Source organism: Sarcophilus harrisii, chromosome 5, assembly GCF_902635505.1.
Source record: "Sarcophilus harrisii chromosome 5, mSarHar1.11, whole genome shotgun sequence".
Taxonomy (NCBI): domain Eukaryota; kingdom Metazoa; phylum Chordata; class Mammalia; order Dasyuromorphia; family Dasyuridae; genus Sarcophilus; species Sarcophilus harrisii.
Genome location: NC_045430.1, coordinates 28991765 through 29011730, shown reverse-complemented (window position 1 = coordinate 29011730; position 19966 = coordinate 28991765). Strand labels below are relative to the sequence as shown.

Sequence of the window (19966 nt, the reverse complement as noted above, 5' to 3'; positions counted from 1 at the left end):
ATTTTTCAGTATGACTACAGCACTAGAAATTATTTGTATTATTGTGCTTTTGTTTCATGTTTCATTCCTAAATTCTCATGTAATGTGCAAAAATATATATACTCTTCAATACTAGGGGTTGCTCTATAATATGGAGGTTTTAGAACTTTGCTGTTGAAAAACAACCTGGTCTCCTTTTTATATTTTTTCTTCTCTGCTGCAAACACAACAGCAGAACCCCTAATTCTTTGTTGGATAACATAGTATTTCATTATTCTTATTTTGCTACTTAGTTGACTCATTTACAAAAATAATCAAATGAGATTATAGCCAAAATAATGAACAAGCTCCCCTTTGCCATTGGTTTTCTTCTTTTTCTCTAGTATAATTTACATGCATTCACCGAGGTAGTGTTTATATCTGGGTTATGTAAAATCTGTAAAGTCCTTTTCTACCTCTTCAGCACTGATATTTTCTATCTCTTGTCATTTTTGCAAATTTGCTGGGTTTAGGCAAAACCTTTGAGCTGACCAGTTTCATTCATAGAATCCTATAAATTAGGAAAAATATTCAGGGAACAGGTTCATAACAAAACCAGAAAATTTAATTCATTTTGATTTTGTTGAATGTTAGGCTAATTTATAAGCAACTGGTCCTTATTTAAATGATTCTGGAATTTAGATGTTGATGCAGTTTTCTTTCCAAAGTCCTGTGGGCTCCTGGTGGGCAATCCCTCATTCCCTTTTCCATTTGTATACTTTCAACTATAAACATAATCCATGTTCATAGTTCTTGTCACAGGACTGACGTTTAAATGCTTTTTCTTCCTCCTTTGGTTCTTTAGGGAATTTTACTTACAGAAGCTGAAGAAAAGCTTCTCATGCTGATAGAAAATGCAGAGTCAGCCATCCACAAGAGGATAATTCAGTTTAACCCAGTAGAGTTAGAGATCATGATTGAGGTCAAGCTACAACTAGCCGCTATTGCATTGCAGAGACAACAAGCGCCATTCAGGTGAGTGGGCACTGAACAAGATGATAGTTACTTTATTTTAGCTCAGTTGAGCAAACTTTGGGGCATCTACTAAGTGCGAGTACTGAGATTACAAGACAGAAGCAAAGCAGCCCTGACCTTGAAGAGGGAGCTGTAGCAAGATTCAGCAAGTATGAGATAATAAAAGGAGTTAGAGAAGTGAGAGAGAAGTGATTAAGGTAATCTAGGAGACTTAACATAGAAGGTGTAACCTGAGATGGTTTTGGAAGGAGAGAAGAGGTGCTTCTACCTGAGTAAAGGTATGATGGTATAGGAGTTGGAATGTCAAGTTCAAGGAATGGGTGAATGAGAAGAATGGGAACTGTGAAAAAACAGGTTGGATATATTGGATTACTTGCTGTCTCGGTGAGATGGTTGGGGGAAGAGAGGGAAAAAATTTGGAATACAAGATTTTGCTGGGGTGAATGTTGAAAATTATCCATATCTATGTTTTGAAAATAAAAACAATAATTAAAAATATTTTTTTATAAATAAAATAAGAGATACATAAAATAAAGGGAAAAAATTTAAAAAGAAAGAAAAAATAGATTAGGGCCAGGCTATGTAAAGCTTTCAATACTAGGTTGAGGTGGTCATGTTAGATTTGTTTTCAATTCTTGGAGTAATAGGCAGCCGTTGAAAGCTTTGGAGTAGAGGAGTTGATATGGTCAAATATAATATATGGCTATTGGGTGGAGGAAGGATTTGAAAGGGGGAGAGGCTAGCATCAGGGAAAGGTATGAGAAAACTGTTACCATAGTCTACCTGACAGGTGATAAAGGTCTGAAAGAGGACGAGGTGTTGTATGAGGAGAGAAAAGGGGATAGATAAAAGAGATTTTGGAGAGGTAGAATCAATAAGACATGGTAACCATTTGGATATAGGAGGCAAAGAAAAAGAAATGATCCCAGCTAACATCAAAGTTATAAACTTCTTTGGGTAGGGGGATGCTTGGATGATGTTCTCAAAGGAACTAGGAAAGTTAGAATTCTTTTGTTGACATGTTGAGTTTGAGAAGCCAATGGAATATCCAGGGGAAGATGTCAGCAAGGCAACTGGTGATCAAGGGCAGGATACACAGAGAAATGAGAGGAGGATGCACAGATCTGATGGTCATCTGCATCGAGAATGGAAATCTAGTCATTATTATTAAAGAGATGATTAATGAACACAGTGGTGATCATCAAGAGACAATATGGTTTCATCAAAAATAGGCCATATTACAGTAACTTTATTCCTTTGTTGATAGGGCTATCAAGCTGATAAATCAAGGGAATGCTATTGATTGTAGTAATATGTTTGCTAAAATATTCAATCAATGAACATTTATTAAGTACCTAGTACATGCTGTGTTAGGGATACAAAAAGAGCCAAGACTGTTAAAAGTCAGCCTCTGCCCTCTAGGAGCTCATGGTCTAATGGGGGAGACAAACAAGTTACAGAGAGGATAAATGGGAAATAATTAAGAGAAGAGAAGGTGCTAGAATTAAGAGGGGTTAGAGGATTGGACTTTAGTTAGGACTCGAAGGAAGTCAGAAAGATCAGTAGAGCAGAGTGCCAAGTGTGAGGAGTGGGGGACAGCCAGAAAGAATGTCCACAGCCAAGAGATGGAGCCAAGGCCAGGGGGCTGGATTGAAGAGTCTGTGGTGGGGAGTAAGGTGTAAAAAGATTGGAAAGGTAGGAGGGCTCTGAATGCCAAACAGAGCATTTTGTATTGGATCCTGGAGGCCACAGGGAGCCAAGGGCTTATTGAGTAAGAGAGTGATCAGAAAAATTGCCCTTTGGGGAAAATAGCATCTATATAGCACCTACCCTGTGTTAAGTGCTTTATAAACATTATTTCACTTGACCCTTACAATCCCATTATTATTTCTATTTTATAGCTGAGGATTCTGGAGCAGAGATTAAATGGCTCTCTCAAAGTCAAACAGCTAGTAAAAGCAGAGGCTGCATTTACATTCAGATCTTTCTGACCCCAGGCCAGCACTTATAAACATTATTTCATGTGATCCTCAAAACCCTATTATTATTCCCATTTTACGGTTGAGGATTCTGGAGCAAACAGAGATTAAGTGACTTGTTCAAAGTCAAATAGTAAAAGCGGAGGCTGCATTTACACTCAGATCTTCCTGACCCCAGGCCCAGCACTCTGTCCATCGCACCATCTAGGTGCTGTTATCTGGCTACTTCTTGGATTAAAAAAAATACTCTCATAAATATAAGATAGAAGGGGAAATGGTGAGCCAATAGTGAATGAAAAAAGACCTCAAAGTTTTAGTTTTAGTGGCTTGAAAGCTGAACCTGGTCATCCCAAAGCTGATGACTTTTGGCATCTTTGAAAGCCAACTTTTTCCAGAGTCAAGAGGGAGAATCAGTCAAATAACAAACATTAATTCCATATCTACGGTGTTCCAGGCTCTGTCCTAATGCTCATGTACAAAATGAGGCACAGTCCCTGTCCTCAAGGAGCTCACAGTTGACCGAGAGGCTCATATCCTGCTCAGTTCTTGGTACAGTGATTTAAGAAAGACACCAAGGACGGTGAAGGCCTTTGGGTTCATGCCATGTAAAGCTCAGCTGAAGGAAAAGAGAATTATTTTCCTAGAGAAGACTTGGGGCAATTTCAGTAACTAGTTCAGGTTCTTAAAAGGGTGTCCTGGGGAAGATGAGAGATTTGGTTATTCTGCCTCACCCCAGAAGGGGGTGTCTTGGTGGACTATGCAAAGAAGCATATTTATGCTTATTATGAAGGACAACTCTCTCTGAGCTAGCTAGCTTTTGACCAGCAGAATGGGACTCCCCTATGGGCCAAAAGGCCACGTGTCAGCATTATCATGGTAGGAATTCTCCTTCAGACGCTTGTCGGCCTAGGGTCCCTGAGGTCCCTTCCAAGGCGGAGATTCTGGATTCTGTGATATGGTGGCCTTCGTTCCAACGGGGTCAGGGAGGAAGCATCCTTGAAAAACCCTCCCAAAGTGACGCAGGCCCTCGGCTCCTGGCTCAGGGTCTCCAGAAGCACCCAGATTCTCTGGCCCAGCGGCAGCCCCAGATCACGGATCTCCGGGTGGCCCTCGGTCCCTTGAATAACCTCATTCCCTTTATACTGCCTCTGACTCCCCAAGAAATGGAAACTGAATCTCAGATCTGGCAAGTCATTTCAACGAATTTTAAAATATTCTCTTTCCTCCCAAATTTCTAAAATGACTTAAATTTTACATCTGTATGGAAGTTCTAGGGTCCCCAAAGCCCACTAATTCTATAATATCAGGGGGTTTACTAAATATGTCTAAATTTAAAGGGACAGCTGTTAAATCCTAGTAACTGGTCTATTAGAGCATATTGCTGGCAGATTTCCTCCTCCTCTATAAAGAACACACAAATTAATTTGAACTTTACTTTTTTTTAAGTGCCAGATAAACTTAGGAATAACTTATCTGCTTACCTCAAAACAGCACGTGAATTTTTTTTTACCAATTATATCTAAATGATAATTTTAAAAAAGTATTCCAAAAACGTAACAGCTTCTGAACTTATATACTAAAGCTCTTAAGGGAAAGAGAGGGTTGGGGATGATTGCAGATGGCTGAGTCAGTGATGCTGTTGCAGCTGGTGGTGTCAAATCCTGACAAGGTTATTATTTCTTCTCCCTCCTCCCCTTAATTCCATGATCTTTTTTTTGTTATATTTAAAGTTGTCAAAGTACATTCTCCAGAGGCTCCAACGTGATCTCAACTGGCACTTTTAGCAAAGTAATGAGGTTCTAAAACCGCCTTAGTGGGATGGCTCCCTGATATTGCTGGGACAGTGGATTTGGAGAGCAGCCCATTCTTCACTGTGCCAGCTAATGAGAAATAGACCCCTACCCTGGAATTAGAGCTCATTTGGAAATTTGCTTTTGAGGAGTGCGCTTAATAAGCTAATCATGATGTTATAAAGTAGGTGAAATTGATTAAGCTTATTTTATTTAGTTCTATAGTCATATGATTCTTACAATAATATATATTTTCAAGATGCTACTTTCAGAGTAGACATATTTTGTCTGTTTGAAAATGTAATATGACAAGGAAAAGTTTACCATTTGAGAAATCTTGAGAACAGGCTTCAGGTTCAGTCCCAGCAGCAACAGGGCCCTTAAGGCTGGGTCCCAGGAGGAGGGAAGGGGCAGTGGAAGTCAGCTCTGAATACATGGGCAGTGCAGGCTTGAGCCCTGGTCTAGGGAAGCAGTGCTCAGGGCAGTGGCAAAGACAGACACACTCTGCAGGCCTTTCTTACCATACTCTAGAAGTGATCAGCTCCTCCATGTTACCAGGGGCATAACACCTAGTGTTCACTGTACGGTGCTTCCCTAGGGAGGACCTGGTGGTGGTCCTGTGGGGAGGGGGCTGGCTTTCCTGGAAATGGGAGCAGGTTAAAGTGTCTGCCCTCGATCTCCACAGAAGAGAGGGCCTCTAATGGGAAAATATTAGTTATCACCCTACCCTTGAGAATCCTGGGGAGGGAAAGCTGCTGGTGGTTGGTGGGGTATAGGTCTTCAATTAATGCTCTTGAATCCCTAAGGTCATAATAGGGTAAAATCATTAAGTAATAGAAAGTCTTCTAGAACAATGGTTCTCAAACTTTTGTTCTTAGTATCTTTATACTATTAATAAATGTAAAAAAATTAAATATAAATAAAATGTTATATAAAAATAGAAAAGTTATTGGCTATGACACTATGAATCTCTATTATGTATAATTTAATTTACAAGTAAATTAAATTAAACATGTGCTATATTGAGATGATAAACCCTCAGAGATTGCACAGTTATAATTATAGGATTGCAAATCTAGAACCTTTTCAAACCCCTCTGCCCCTTTTTGCAGACAGTGAAACTTAGGCCCAGATAAATGAAGGGACTTGCCTAATATCACACAGCCAGTAGGTGTCAGATGTGGGAATGGAATGCATGCCATAAATCTTGACTTGTAAAGGATTTTGGAGGTCACCTAATCCTACTTCTAATTCTAGAGGAGGGAACTTGGGCCCAGCGGGGTCTAGTCTGTGGTAAGGAGATCCTGAAACTCCACGTTGATGGAAGATAGACTTATATCTTTTTCATTCCATGCTCACCCTTTGGCAAAAGACAAGTCATGGGAACTGAAGGGTGCTCAACAGTTCCACGATGGCCTTTCCTTTTAGTGCCAATTTGAGAGAAAAGACTGAAAGAAATGTCTGCTCTCATAGCTGTGACATAGACAGCTGTAGAGTAAACTGAAGCCGATTTATCGCTTTTAACAGATATTTCAGGAGGATTTGCTGGGGAGAAGTTTCTCTAATGGAAGTTAAAGTTTCAGGTTCAGTAACTTTGGGGGCACGATTCTAAATTTCTTCCCAGAATGGCTTGATCATGGCCCTATTCAGAGCACATCCCTATTCCCCTCAGCAGTTGCCATTTTCCTCTTTTATCTTCTTTGCCAATGTGAAAGATAATAAGCAGACTCAGAATTGCTTTAACTTATATTTCTTTATTTCTTTAATTTTATGAATAATTTGGAGTGTTTTTTTTTGGTAAGCTTATTCAAGCTTACTATTTTCATGAAAAGCCTGATGACAACAATTCTATATAAATAATTATAGTCAACCGAGATGGAAAAAAATTAGGGAGAAATCAAGAAACAAAAGAAATAGTAACAGTACACTAATCTGAAAAGTTCTAGAGAACTGACATAAGTCTAGAATAGGTAGATTTAAATATTATACAAACATATTCTTACCATTCTCATTTCAAATACCTGGAAACAGCCTTTGGGAAAATGTTCCCTGAAAATCAGGTGTTCTTATTTTCTTGGATGTCACTTGGTTTTGGGGGGGAGACCTTCTGACAGGATGGAGTTTTTCTTCCATGAACTTTCCCCCTCATTATCTTCTGTTTGGGCACTGCTGAGAGTGTTGGACAGTCATTTTCTCACAAGAATGCTAGCTTGACATTTTATAATGCTGTTAATAAAATAATGTGTCAAGGAAATTGACAGGAAGAGTGAGCTGCATGGATATTTTTATGAAGAAACTGACCATTTTGGCTGTGAATGTTAATCAGAAAAAAAATGTGATCACAGTTATTCAAATTGCACTGCCACCTCCTCCCGGGCCCCATTTCCTTCATCAAACACCAGGGCTGCTTTCTCCTGGCTTTGACGTGTGGCACTCAAATTGCAAATTTCTTAGAGGCTTCATCTGCATTTTACTTTGTGTGAAATTGAAGCTTTTTCTGAAGGGTCTTTAGAAATAGCCCCATCCCCAATTCGTAGGTAGAGAGGCAGATAGAGAGAGGGTGAAGTAGGTTCAAGATTGGGGGCTTCAAAGCTGGGAAGTTTAGGTTCTGAGTTCAAGGCCTGCTTCTTGCTGTTCTGATTCTGGGCAAGTCAATTAGCCTCTTAGTGGACCAAGCGCTCGCTCACCAAAAACTATTAGTTGTAAGGTCTAAGAAACATTAATAGAAGGAGTTACCTCACCTGGCATTCTTTGTGCTAATTACAAGTCCACTCCCTATCTTGTGCTTACATACACACACTCACAAATACACAAATAATGTCTGTATGTGTTTTTGGAGCGAGATGGAGACAGACAGAAAGAGAGACAGAGACTGAGAGAGATGAGGGAGAGACCTAGACAGAGACAGAGAGAAAGGGAGGGAGGGAAAGAGGGAGGGAGAGGGAGAGAGACAGAGAGAGAGAGAGTCAGAGACAGAGACAGGAACAGAGACAGAGAAAGAAGAGAAGAAAAGGGAAGAAGGGAGAGTAGGCGGGAGGGAGGGACGGAGGGAGAGATGATAGAGACAGAGAGAGAGAAAGAGAGAGACAGAGACATTTAGACAGAGAGAGGGAGGGGAAGAGAGAAGAGAAGAGCGGGAGGGAGGGAAGGAGAGGAGGTATGATGGGCTGTTTAATAAGGGGATGAGTAAAGTGATTCACGTAACAGGGATGTATAGCTAAATTTGGCATGCTCCATTCCATGTCTCAGTGAGACTGGAGTTTTACTTTTATGGATATTTGTGGACAGCCACATCTGGGGAGTCATTCCGTCTCATCTTCAAGAAGGATGTTGGGCTTGGAATTAAATCTATCCATCAGATATTTTCAATCTGGTGATACAGTTCTTATTTAGGATTCAGGATAAAATCCTCATTTCCTGGTAACTGGTGGTGAGGGGAGATAGCTCCCCCCGCCTCAGAGATGGAGAGAAAGAAATGGCTCAAACTCAGTGTAGCTTTCCTTCCTTCCAAACACTTATTACACAAAAGACAATCACAGATAATGAACAAACACATTTATCAAAGTAAACATTACACAGTAATGGGGAAGTCTTACAGATTAGTTTAAGCAATAGAATAAAGGAAGTTTTGTGGTCCAGGAGCCAGAATGAAATCTCAGCTCACCCAGGAAAAGAATGATTTCTTCATCTAAGTCAGAGGCTTTTATCAATCTCTGGGCATGCAGGTAACAGGAATCAGGAAATATTTGGATGCCAGCAATCTCCTACATGGTTGTGGCTTTAGGGGCTTCTTCCTCCATTCTGTGTTCTCATCTTGTTTCTCATTGTCCCAACTCCCTCTCCTCTTCTGTTTCTCTCTCTCTCTCCTTTTCTCTCGACTTCTCTTTCTTTGTCTGTTTCTCTGTCTCTGTCCACTTTTCTCTCTTTCTGTGTCTCTTTTTTCTCTGTCTTTGTCTGTCTGTCTGTCTCTCCTTAAGGTGTCCCCAAATATTAAATGTGTTACCACTGCACTATATATATATATATATATATATATATATATATATATGTGTGTGTGTGTGTGTGTGTGTTTGTATTTATGTGTGTGTATATGGATACACAGACAAGTGTGTATATATATGTGAATACATGTTCAATATAGTTGTATAATATATACATATAGCCATACATGTGTAATACAGACATACTTATATTTACGTGTGCATAAGTACACACAGTGCTAAGTCCAATTCAGTCCGTAAACCTTAAGTCCCCACCATGCTCCAGGTACTGTACTAAGTGCTAGGGAACAATTAATAAACAGGAAGACGGTCCCTGCCCACAAAGAGCTTATGGTCTGATGGAAGGAGACAACAGACAAAAGAAGCAGATATGGGGGGGGGAGACCTTGTCTGGAGAGGGGGAGACAGGGGGGACATATTGATCCCAGACAGAGCAGTCAGTATAAGTTGCTAGGGATACACATATATGTAAAAAGAAAGCTAGTCCCTGCCCTCAAAGAGCTAATTGCGGAAGACAACATGAGAGAGAGCAAGGGTAGGTAAGGGGAAAGCTCCCCAAATGGGGACTGGATAATCAAGTTTGAAGAAAGGCAGAAAGAAAGTCAGAAACTCGGATCAGAGAGGGATGAAGGCTGGATTTTCTCCTCAAAATTGGCGAGTTCTGGGAGGAATGAACCTTGGAAAGAAAAGGGTTGGGGGCTAGGAGCTGTCCCAGGAAGAGAAGGCAGCTGAAATATGGGGAGATAGGGGGAAACCTGTGGAGTGAGACTCAGAGCTAGGGGAAACATCATTCAGTACCCAAACCCCGTGGCTTCCAGAGAGAATCTTGCCCCTTGCACTACCTCACCGAGTCACCAGCCACAGCCCACTGGGCAGCCCCCTCCCCGACCCCATCCCCCCATCCGGGGATCAGAGTTTGAAACACGAGTGACATCATCTGCTCTCCCCTGGAGCCCATGAGTCCTTCCTAAGAGCTTCTGATGGGAACAGTCATTCATGGAGGAGATGCTCAGAAATTAAGAGGCGAAATGGAAGGCAGAGCTGGCGGCAGAGACATTGCATGAAACAATTGTGCCAAATCAAAGCGAAACATCCTCAAAGGGGGATGATGGAAATTTCCAAGCCCCAAATGTCAAGTTGATATCTTCATTTTAGATCTAGAATGTGCAATTCAGAGACTGATTGGACTGGGGGACCTCTAAAGCCCCTTTCAGCTTAGAAAGGTTATGCTTCAGAGGCTCAAGGCTGGATCACATTTACCTGGGTGACCCTGGGAGAGTACCTTAATTCTTTGAGCTTCCATTCCCTCATTGCTAAAATGGAGATAATAACACCCACTTCAGAGTGGTTGTGAGCGGCAAATGAAATGGAACACTTTGAGAACTATAAAGTGCTACATGAAATTAAAGGATTAATAGCTTGTCTGCTCTTGAGTTCTCAGAAATATGTGTTATGACAAAAGGCTTAGATAATAACTGAGATTGGTATTCTTTGAACATTTTCCCCATCAGAATCCCATTTGTCTTCAAGATTTCTTAAGGGATTCTCTGAAAGAAAATATGGACGTGGAAAAAAAATATATACACACATTTTATGTATATATATGTATATACACACATATACCCACATCTATTATACGTGTACACATATAAGTACGTGTATATATACATATAAGAAGTGTGGGTATATATACACATATTTCATTATATATGTATGTTTCTTACACATATATTTTCACATTATCACAATTACATTATATTACATATAATTACAATTAAAGATATAGGTGTCTTTAATTGTGGGATACCCCAGAGATCTGTGTTTGATGATGTGGCTGTTTAACACATTTATTGATGGCTTAGATAAAGGCAAAAAAAAGATATACTTGTGTGATTTGCAGATCAGTGAGAGAGAGAGCTAACACATTGAATAACAAAGTTGTATGGTATTAACAATCTGTGTGTGTATGTGTGTGTGTGTGAAGGCAATTGGAGTTAAATGACTTGCCCAGGGTCACACAGCTAGTAAGTATCTGAGGCTGCATTTGAATTCTGGTCCTCCTGACTCCAGGGCTGGTTCTCTGTCACCTCATTACCCCCTTCTGAGCTGATCTTGATAGGCTAAAACATTGGATTGAATCTAATTTTGTAGCATTTTATTGCACTAAAATAGTGCACTATTGCACAGACTTAAGGAGTCAAGTTCACAGATATAAGAAAAATAAATATATATTGTAATAATGTATTAATAAAACTAAATAAATATAATATAAATATAAAAAACCTCCACCCTAGTTCAGGTCTCCACCACTTTGCACCTAGACTACTATACTATACTATTCTTTAAGTCAGTCTTCCTATTTTCAGCTCTTTCCCTCTGTATCTACCAAAATAACCTGTATCTACCCTCTGTATCCACCCTCTGTATCTACCAAAATAACCTCCTCAAGTTACAGTTCACTTGCCCAAACAAAGCCTTCAATGCTTCAAAGCTCAAATGACAAACAGTCATTTGTGGAGGGGACAAACACACAACCCACAACCCAGATCCTATTAAAGTGTTGCTTTATTCGTTAAAAAAGACGTGCACAAATATGATTTCCTTAGGTGATGTATGGCTTTGGGAAACCTTGCGTATGCCTTTGGTGGTCATTTCTATTTCTATTTGAGCTTGACACTACTGGTCTGTAGGATAAAGTGTGTCCTGACATCATGACTTTACATAATGTGGCATCTATCTGTCTGTCTATCTATCTATCCTCTATTCCTCCCCCTCTGGAATATATTAGGGTATTAGACTTCTGCCAAATTGGACTAAGTACCTCTCCCATTAAATCAGTATCTCCTCTTCCACCAACAAATAGCCACCCAACTCCTTCCCACGTGGCAGAATTAAGCATAAACCTGAGAGCACAGGGCCAAATCAAGACTAGATGCTAGGAAAAGACTTGTTGACTTTTAGAGCTTTACAGGAGTGGAAAGGGCTATCTCAAAGAGTGGTGGCTTCGAGGCTTTTCTTTCAGCCTTTTGTTGGATGTGTTGCAATGATGATTCTTGTTCCGGTTTTGGGTTGGGGTAGATGTTCTGATAGGTCCCTTTCATCTGTGGGATTTTGTGAATAAATTCACATCTGTCTTAGCTTTCCTTAGTCCAAAGGTATGCTATGGTGTCCTTGGTATAAAAAAAAAAAAACACCAAAGCAGAAGAATACCCTAAACATATGTATTTTCATAAGTAATCAGAATATTTATAGTAACTATAATTATGATACCATAAGCCCAAATGTGATATCCAAATCCCAAATCTATTAATAGCAATAATAACCACAAAATAATAATTTATTTTTGTTTCCCTCTCTAGCATTTCAATAGCTTTTACTGCAATTAAAGTTCTTCAGAATGCAGAAATTTTTCGAAAGACAAAAGAAGAAGTATGTATTTTTTCTCTCTAAAGTACGTAATATGAAATTATCAAGGTATAGGCTACTCTATTTGCATGTTGGAATCACCAGTTTACTTAAGTGATGCATCCCTACCTGTAGGGATATTCCCTTTTCTGATACTGAGTATGATTCCTTCACTCTGAGCAGACAAGACAATCTTTTCAATCAGTCTCTTTCACCAACCTGTTTTCTATCAATGTATTTGTGTGTCTCCCCTGCCCACCTCAAAATGTCACCATGCCCAAATCTTGATGAAATAGGTTAATTATTTACTATCTTGGCAAAAGTGTGGCACCTGATTGCTAGACTGCAAAGGTAAAGTGAATTCATGTCTTGCTTAGGGAGCTAGCTAGGAGCTTTTTTTTTTTGAGCCAATAATAATTTATAATGCCTACTATATGCCAGGCACTGTGCTAATTACCGGGGATACAAAGAAAGCCAAAGATCATCCCCTGACTTCAAGGTGTTCACAATGTAATGGGGAAAAACATGTAAATAGCTGTGCACAAATACAATACAGAGAAGACTCTCACAGCGAAGGCATTAGGATTTTGATCTAGGAGCATATGATCTACCAAGGAGATAACCATCAAAGTTAGGGAAATAGTTTTGCCAGGACTTCCCAAATACTCAATAATAAATATATTCCACCAAAACTTTGATTTTAGATCTGAAATTGGAAGAGACCCCAAGAGCCTTCTAGTTTAATTCCTTATTTAACAATTCCATGATTACACTGCTAGAAAGTGGCAGTTCAAAATTACTTATAACAAACCCCTTGATCGATGTTATTTGATGTTTGTACCTCCCACTTTTCAATTCATTGCTTCAAAATATGGTATCTGAATCAGCCTCTTAGGCTGAGGTTGTGGCGGATCCAGGAGTGGAACAAGGCTCTCACGGTCTCTTCCCTGCTTTAGGTTTTTAAGTGCCAGGATGAGCTTGATGCCCTGGAGCCTCTTGGGATGACGGCCCGAGAACATCTGAACATTCGCATGTGGCTGAAGTGCCGCTTGGCCTTGCTGAGGGCCTCTGTGGCACATATCCGCGGCATGGGGGTCATGAAAGGTACCCATAAATGCCCTTACTGGGGAGGACGTTTTGGGCTGAGTGACACAGATCTCTTGAGCTGTAGTGTTTTCACTGGGACATACTTTCGGGTAACATTTAGATTTGGCAGTTCCTGAGCTTGCTCTGGATTGGGATTCAAGTATGGGTTCTAATGTAGTTTCTGACTGACAGTTCATATAACCTAATAAAGGAGAGAGGGAGGGAGAGAAGGAAAAAAGGAAGGAAGGCAGCAAGCATTTTTATTAAGCACCTATTCTGGGTCAAGCATTCTGATAAACACTTTACAAATATCATCTCATTTGTTCCTCCAATAACCCAGGGGCACAGGTGCTTCTATTCCTATTTTGTAATTGAGGAAAGTGATGCAGGTAAAAGTTAAATGAATGGTACAAGGTCACACAACTAGTAAAAGTCTGAATATTTAAACTCAAGTGTTCTTGACTCCAGACACTCCTTCCATATGTACTGGGAAAATCTCAGTCTCCTCTCTTTAAGTAGAATGGTATCACATGAGTGATTCTGTTTCCATTCTTTCAGGACCAAGCCTGTCAAATTGTATCCCTTCTGGGGTGAAAAGATTTGGGGGGGGGTTTCCTCTGCCATCGTTTTGACACAACTAGTCATGTTCCCCCATTTTCCAAGGTTCAGGGACTAGCACCTCAGTTCCATTTAATCACTCTACATTGGAAAAGCTTTTACAAATGAATATTTATTTCTCTGTTTTTATTAAAGCTTTTTATTTCTCAAAACATGCATGGTTAATTCTTCAACACTGACCCTTGCAAAACCTTATGTTCCAATTTTCCCTCCCTTCCCCCCGCCTCCTCCCCTAGATGGCAAATAATCTAATATATGTTAAACATAGTAGAAATATATGTTAAATCCAATACATGCATACATATTTATACAATTATCTTGCTGCATAAGAAAAATCAAATCAGACCAGAAAAAAATGAGAAAGAAAATAAAATGCAAGCAAACACACAAAAGAGTGAAAATGATTCACACTCAGTTCCCACAGTCTTCTCTAGATGTAGATGGCTCTCTCCACCTTGTGATCACTGAACTGGTCTGAATCATCTCATTGTTGAAGAGAACCATGTCCATCAGAACTGATCTGAATATTTACTTCAAAAATGCAACAAGAATAAACCTACAAACACTGCCCACATCATGGAGATTACTATTACTCTATACCACCTAGAAGGAGAGGAACAGGATTAGGGTCACAGCTTGACTCAGTTCCTATATAGCATTAATCAAGACCAAAGCCCACAATATGGCTTCTGTTGAGTTAGAGTCCCAGGACCCTTAATCCTCAGGTCAGTGCTATTTACCTGGCTGCAATATCTGGTCTCCATCCCCAACTCTAGGTCCCTGCTCTTAGAATGAGGAAAAAAAAACAACTGAAGGAATGGGGTCAAAGAGCTCTCATCTCTTCAGGAAGAGCAGGAGGACCTAAGGTCCTCCTCCCTTATTTCTGGGAGGAAAGTCTTGGACATAAAAGGCCATGGATGGTTTTAAATAGAACTAGGCAACAACAAAACAAAAACAATACAGCTCCCACCAAGATGGCAGACAACCACAGAATGTCCATATACACTCTTTCTCAAAGGCAACCGTCTAGCATCTTTCAAATGGATCGTGCCTTCTTAGCTGGCCTGGACACGTACCAAACCCTTAATACCACAATATTTGAACTGCTTTGAGATCTTTGTGCAGATCAAATAAATTAATGTATGTCAGAAGCTCCAGCCCTCTCAGATCCAAAGATGTAGCCTGGGGAAAAAGAGAAATGAAGTATTATAAATAAAAAAAATAGGTATGGTGAAACAGTCCTGATTTATGTACTCTATCTTAATTCTATTCTTTGCTAAGTTTGGGGGATTTACCAAAGACAGTGATATCATCATTTTCATAATTGTTTCTGTGCAGAAATGCATTCTGAGTTCCAAACAGTTAACATTTAAAGCACAAATGCATCATCAATTGGAGACTAGGACAATTTTAAATAAAGTCCCAGTTCAAATTGTTGGCTTCTTAGAGCTTCACAACTGAAAGCATCTTAGAGCTTATTACCCAGTCCCCTCATTTTACCGATGAAGAGAATGAATCCTAGAATATTAAAAGTGACTTGCTCAAGATCATTCAGATAATTAAAGGTCTGTATTGATCTATGTATGTATGTATCTCAGACTATGTATTACTTCATTTAAATTCTATTATTTATTTGAGATGTGGGAGCCTGTTAACGTGCTTTCTCATTAGTTCCAATAAATATCCTGAAAGTGGCTCCTCTCTCATACACTTATAAACAATCCAATTACCCTGTGTCAACACTACATGATACGATATCCCTATAATGAACATTAGGGGGATTATGAAATAATTTTAATTTAATTTAATTTTAAAATTTATTTTTGTCTCTGTTCTCATTCTACAATTTGAAAGTACACTTGTCGCTAAGTATATTTGCTTGATTCTTTTAGAAAATGATGTGACTGACTGTAGAATTCTGATAAATGAAGTGCTCACAGAGACACAGGATTGGAACGACACTGAGATGCAGGCAGAGGTTCTGGTGCAGGCCATCAAACTTGGTCTACAAGAAAGACACTCTGCAGCTGAGATCATAAAGTATCTGCAGGTACAAAAAGAAGTTCCCTTAGATTATTTTTTAAAATTATCTCAACTATAACCAAAGAAAAGTTAACTCATTGAGTATGGGGAGGAGGAGGGGTCCATTCTTGTTTTTATTCATGTGAGGAACTTCTATTGTGAAAGACCCCTCTACTAATAGAAATTGGTTATACCTTTGTTGTTTATAATATTAGAGATCTTTCTTGGATCACTGAGTGACTTGCAGTGCTCACATAATCAATAAATGGCAGAGACAGGACGTGAAAATAGTTGTTACCAAGTTCAAGGAGAGCCCTTTAGCCCCCACACCCTCTTTTTAAACTAGCCATTCAAGTTGGATAAGATTCTGAATGTATGATAAATTAACAACATTCATTAGCATTTGGATTAATTTTCTATTAAATATTTTAAAATTTTTTTATAGGACATAATACATTTACTTCAAGGAAAACCTTTTGTTTCTCCTCGAGGCATAATAATACTTATAAAGAGCCTGGTCTTGATGGATGATTTAATGAAAATTGAGGAGCCTCAGAAATATCTCTCTCCTGGAAATGAAAATTTTACTTTGTTAAATCAGGCTCATGAACTTATTATTGAACAGGTAAAAATACATTTCTTTCTGTGTAACGCAGAAACTTCCCCTGCCCTTCCTCACCCCTAACTCTTTTGAATCACTCTCTCAAACCACTGGTCTCTGTCTTACAGGTTCTATCTTTGGGTGAGATGATTAAATTGGCTTCTTCAGACGCTGAATATCCAAGTATCGTTTATCCTTTGAAAAACATTTTTCTTCCACATATCCACTTAATGGCAAAAGTAAAGATGAGAATTGGTAAGGAAATTTAAATATATCTTTGTGTTAGAATGACAAATCAAAAGAGCTAATTGGAAGTTACTGTTTTATAGGTAGATTGTAGGATCTTATATAAAAAGGATGATTTCATTTAATAGCATGGTATATATAACAAATCATTATAATATATTATTTTCCAAGCTATTTATACTTCTCAAATCATCCCCCTCTCCCTTTAAGGGTTCAGATATTTCATATTTATATTTGCAAAACAAAAGAACCATGTGTTATTATTTTATTTTAAATAGGACCAGAGGCACACACACACACACACACACACACACACACACACACAATTTTGCACACATGTTTTATCATCTTCTAAAAATCAATTTTGTCATCTTCCTAAATCAATTTGATTTCTCTCTTTTTAACAATTATACTACAATATAGTCATTTTTCCAGGTTATCCAGGCTCAAAATCTTGACACTACCCTGCGGAAAGGAGATTTGGACTTAATGACCTCTAAGTTCTCCTTTTATCTTTGAATTTAATATAATATTTGGATCCCATAATTTTGATGAAAAAAATGAAATATAATTACATAGAGGCAAAGAGAGCACTACCAGATGAGGGAATCAAGAAAGGCTTTATGTAAAAGATGGTGCTCGAAGGATGAGCTCAGCCTAGCTGAGGACTGAAGTCATTTTGGATGAGGGATGTTGCAAAAGAGACCTTGGAAATTATCAAGTTGAGCCCCTTATTTTGAAGATTAGAAACTGAGGAACATCAAGACATTAAATGTTTTGCTCAGTTACCTAGCTGATAAATGATGAATTTTGAGGCACAAATTCAAGATATGATTCTAAGTCTGAAACTCTTTTACTACATGGCTACTCTTCCTCCTATTCAATGCCTTATTTCCTAGGATTCTTTCATTGCTTCCCATTTCCTCTGCCTTGGGCTCCAATCTTTTCCTCCCATGTGTTCCGCTCCTCAGTCTAATGACTTACCCACCATTTTGGCTTTTGTTCTTGATGCCAGTCTTTGGCTAACAACCTCCAGTCCCCATCTTCATATATATAATTATAATCAATCTTCCATCCTTAGAAGACCACTAATCTCCTAAGGGATACATGTGGGGACTGGGTGGTAGAATTCAGCCATATTAGGATAACTTTGATAGGTTGAAATGGAAATATCATAGGCAAAACAAAAGGATTTAGATAATTTTATATAGTTTAGAATTCTCAAATTTGTACATTGTTAAGGGATAGATTTCAGGAAATATTACCAGTTCACTTTTTAGTAATTCATTTGTCATAATGCTAGTTCAAGAAAGGTTAAAAATATAAAGAAAATTACTTAGAAAATTATGTGAAAGATATAATTATAATGCTTTGAATTTTAGAGTTATAATGGTCTCTCAAGTAGCCAAACAGTCAAAATAACTCCAGTTACAAATCAGAGAAAAATTGTACAGTAATTCTGGACTAACTGTTCCTAGACAGAAAATAATTAGTGGCATCTACATTAATCCACTTCTGGTTTCTCCTCTTTTTGATTTTAGTCATTTGTTTAAATCACCCTTCTTGGTTCATTACTGTCATACAAGATAATGTACTTGAATTTCACAACTCTCTGTGACTTGTCACTATCTGATATCACCTCAGAATAACATTTATCCAAAAGACACATGATTTTAAATGTCTCTGTAGGGATTATCCTTTGCAGGAAAGTTAGAGCCAGCATCCTGATTAATGAATTGGCTAATGGCTGCCTCCTGGTTTCCTCCAATTAATCTGAGTGACATGTGTGTGTCATGGAGGGGTCTGTAGTCCTGCCTTCCTCTTATTTTCCCTTGGAGGCCCATGGGAATCTTACCCTTTGATAGGTATCTTTGGCTAGTTATTCAGCTTTCTAGATTTATAGTAAATGGAAGCTTTCCTTCAAAAAGGAACTGCGGTCCTTATTGCTTCCTTTACAGTTTATCTCATGCCACTAATTAAAAGGAACTAAATTTGGAATAAATCATTCTGGGTTCAGTTTTTGCACCTTAGGCAGATTACTTTGTACAACCTCAGTTTCCTCGTCTGAAGTGGTTGAACTATGTGACCTCTAAGGTCCTTTCTTGGCTCCCAATCCATGATGGTATAATTCTCTGAATGAAAACATGACTTAATTAAGGCTGTGATAGACAAAGAAGCCCCTTTATGGCATTTATCCTTTAATGAGTTTTGTAGGTACGTTAAGAGTGTTTGATAAATAGCTTACATGCATGGCATGGGCAGTGGGTTGCATTTTATGGTATTTTTTTATGTACCTTTGCTACAGTTCACTATACAGTGTTTTTACTTTATTAGAAATTATTTTATTTAGTCAAGAAATTATTAATTAATGCTTATCCTTCCATTTTCTAAATTGTTACTGTTTTTTTCAAATGGAAGTTGACATTAATAATGTTTTGCAAGTGATTCTTGGAGATGTTTGGACACATTTATTTTCTCTATTATAAAAATCTAGAAATCAATCCATGAGTAAGACCCTATCATGGGCTAAGTTCTGGGGATATAGGTAAAAAGAATGAACAAATTCTCACTCACAAGGATTTAGATTCTATTGGAGACAAGTCCATAGATAAATGTATAAAACATAAATCTAAAACTACAGTCAACAAGAGTTTATTAGACACTTATTAATGTGCCAAGCACTGTGCTAATCACCAGGAACTTAAAGAAAAGCAGAAAACCTGTCCTTGTTCTTAAGAAGTCTATAGCCTAGTAGGATTAATATGCATGAAATATTTGTGTATAAGTTAGTTAGAGGGCAGTGGAAGGGATCAGAAAAGGCTTCATTCAAAAAGATGGTGCTAGAACTGCAGTTAAAGGAAGAGAAGGGTATTCCTTCTGTGCTTGTATACTGGACATTTTAGCCAAATGACCACATGCTGGAGAGGAAGTAAAGTCCAATGAGGTCAGAAGGGTTGGGATCAAGAGTGGTCAGTTGGTTGACAGACATTTCCTAAGAGCCCAACATGTGCTATATTGTGGATACTATAAAAGGAAAATACTGTCCTTGCATGCTCCCACACACCGCCTATGGAGCCCATCTCCTCCAAGAGAAAAGCAAAATGTATAAAGGATGGATATGATGGTAGAGAAGGCATTAATCCCAAAGTCAGGAATATAGATCTCCCAGTTTTTTAACTGGCCAGCTCCATGAACTTAGCCTCTCAATGTCCTCATCTGAAAGAT

At 38.6% G+C, this 19966-nt stretch overlaps 1 protein-coding gene across 1 annotated transcript in view; it reads left to right on the top strand.

Annotated features, from left to right (window-relative positions):
* CFAP54 (cilia and flagella associated protein 54) overlaps positions 1-19966 on the top strand; it is a 299509-nt gene that overhangs the window by 207004 nt on the left and 72539 nt on the right. Inside the window, exons 51-56 of the mRNA XM_031939791.1 lie at positions 824-993; positions 12123-12192; positions 13125-13272; positions 15765-15922; positions 16340-16519; positions 16624-16750. Of these exons, the coding sequence (XP_031795651.1) occupies positions 824-993; positions 12123-12192; positions 13125-13272; positions 15765-15922; positions 16340-16519; positions 16624-16750 (853 nt within the window). The remainder of the gene's footprint in view (positions 1-823; positions 994-12122; positions 12193-13124; positions 13273-15764; positions 15923-16339; positions 16520-16623; positions 16751-19966) is intronic.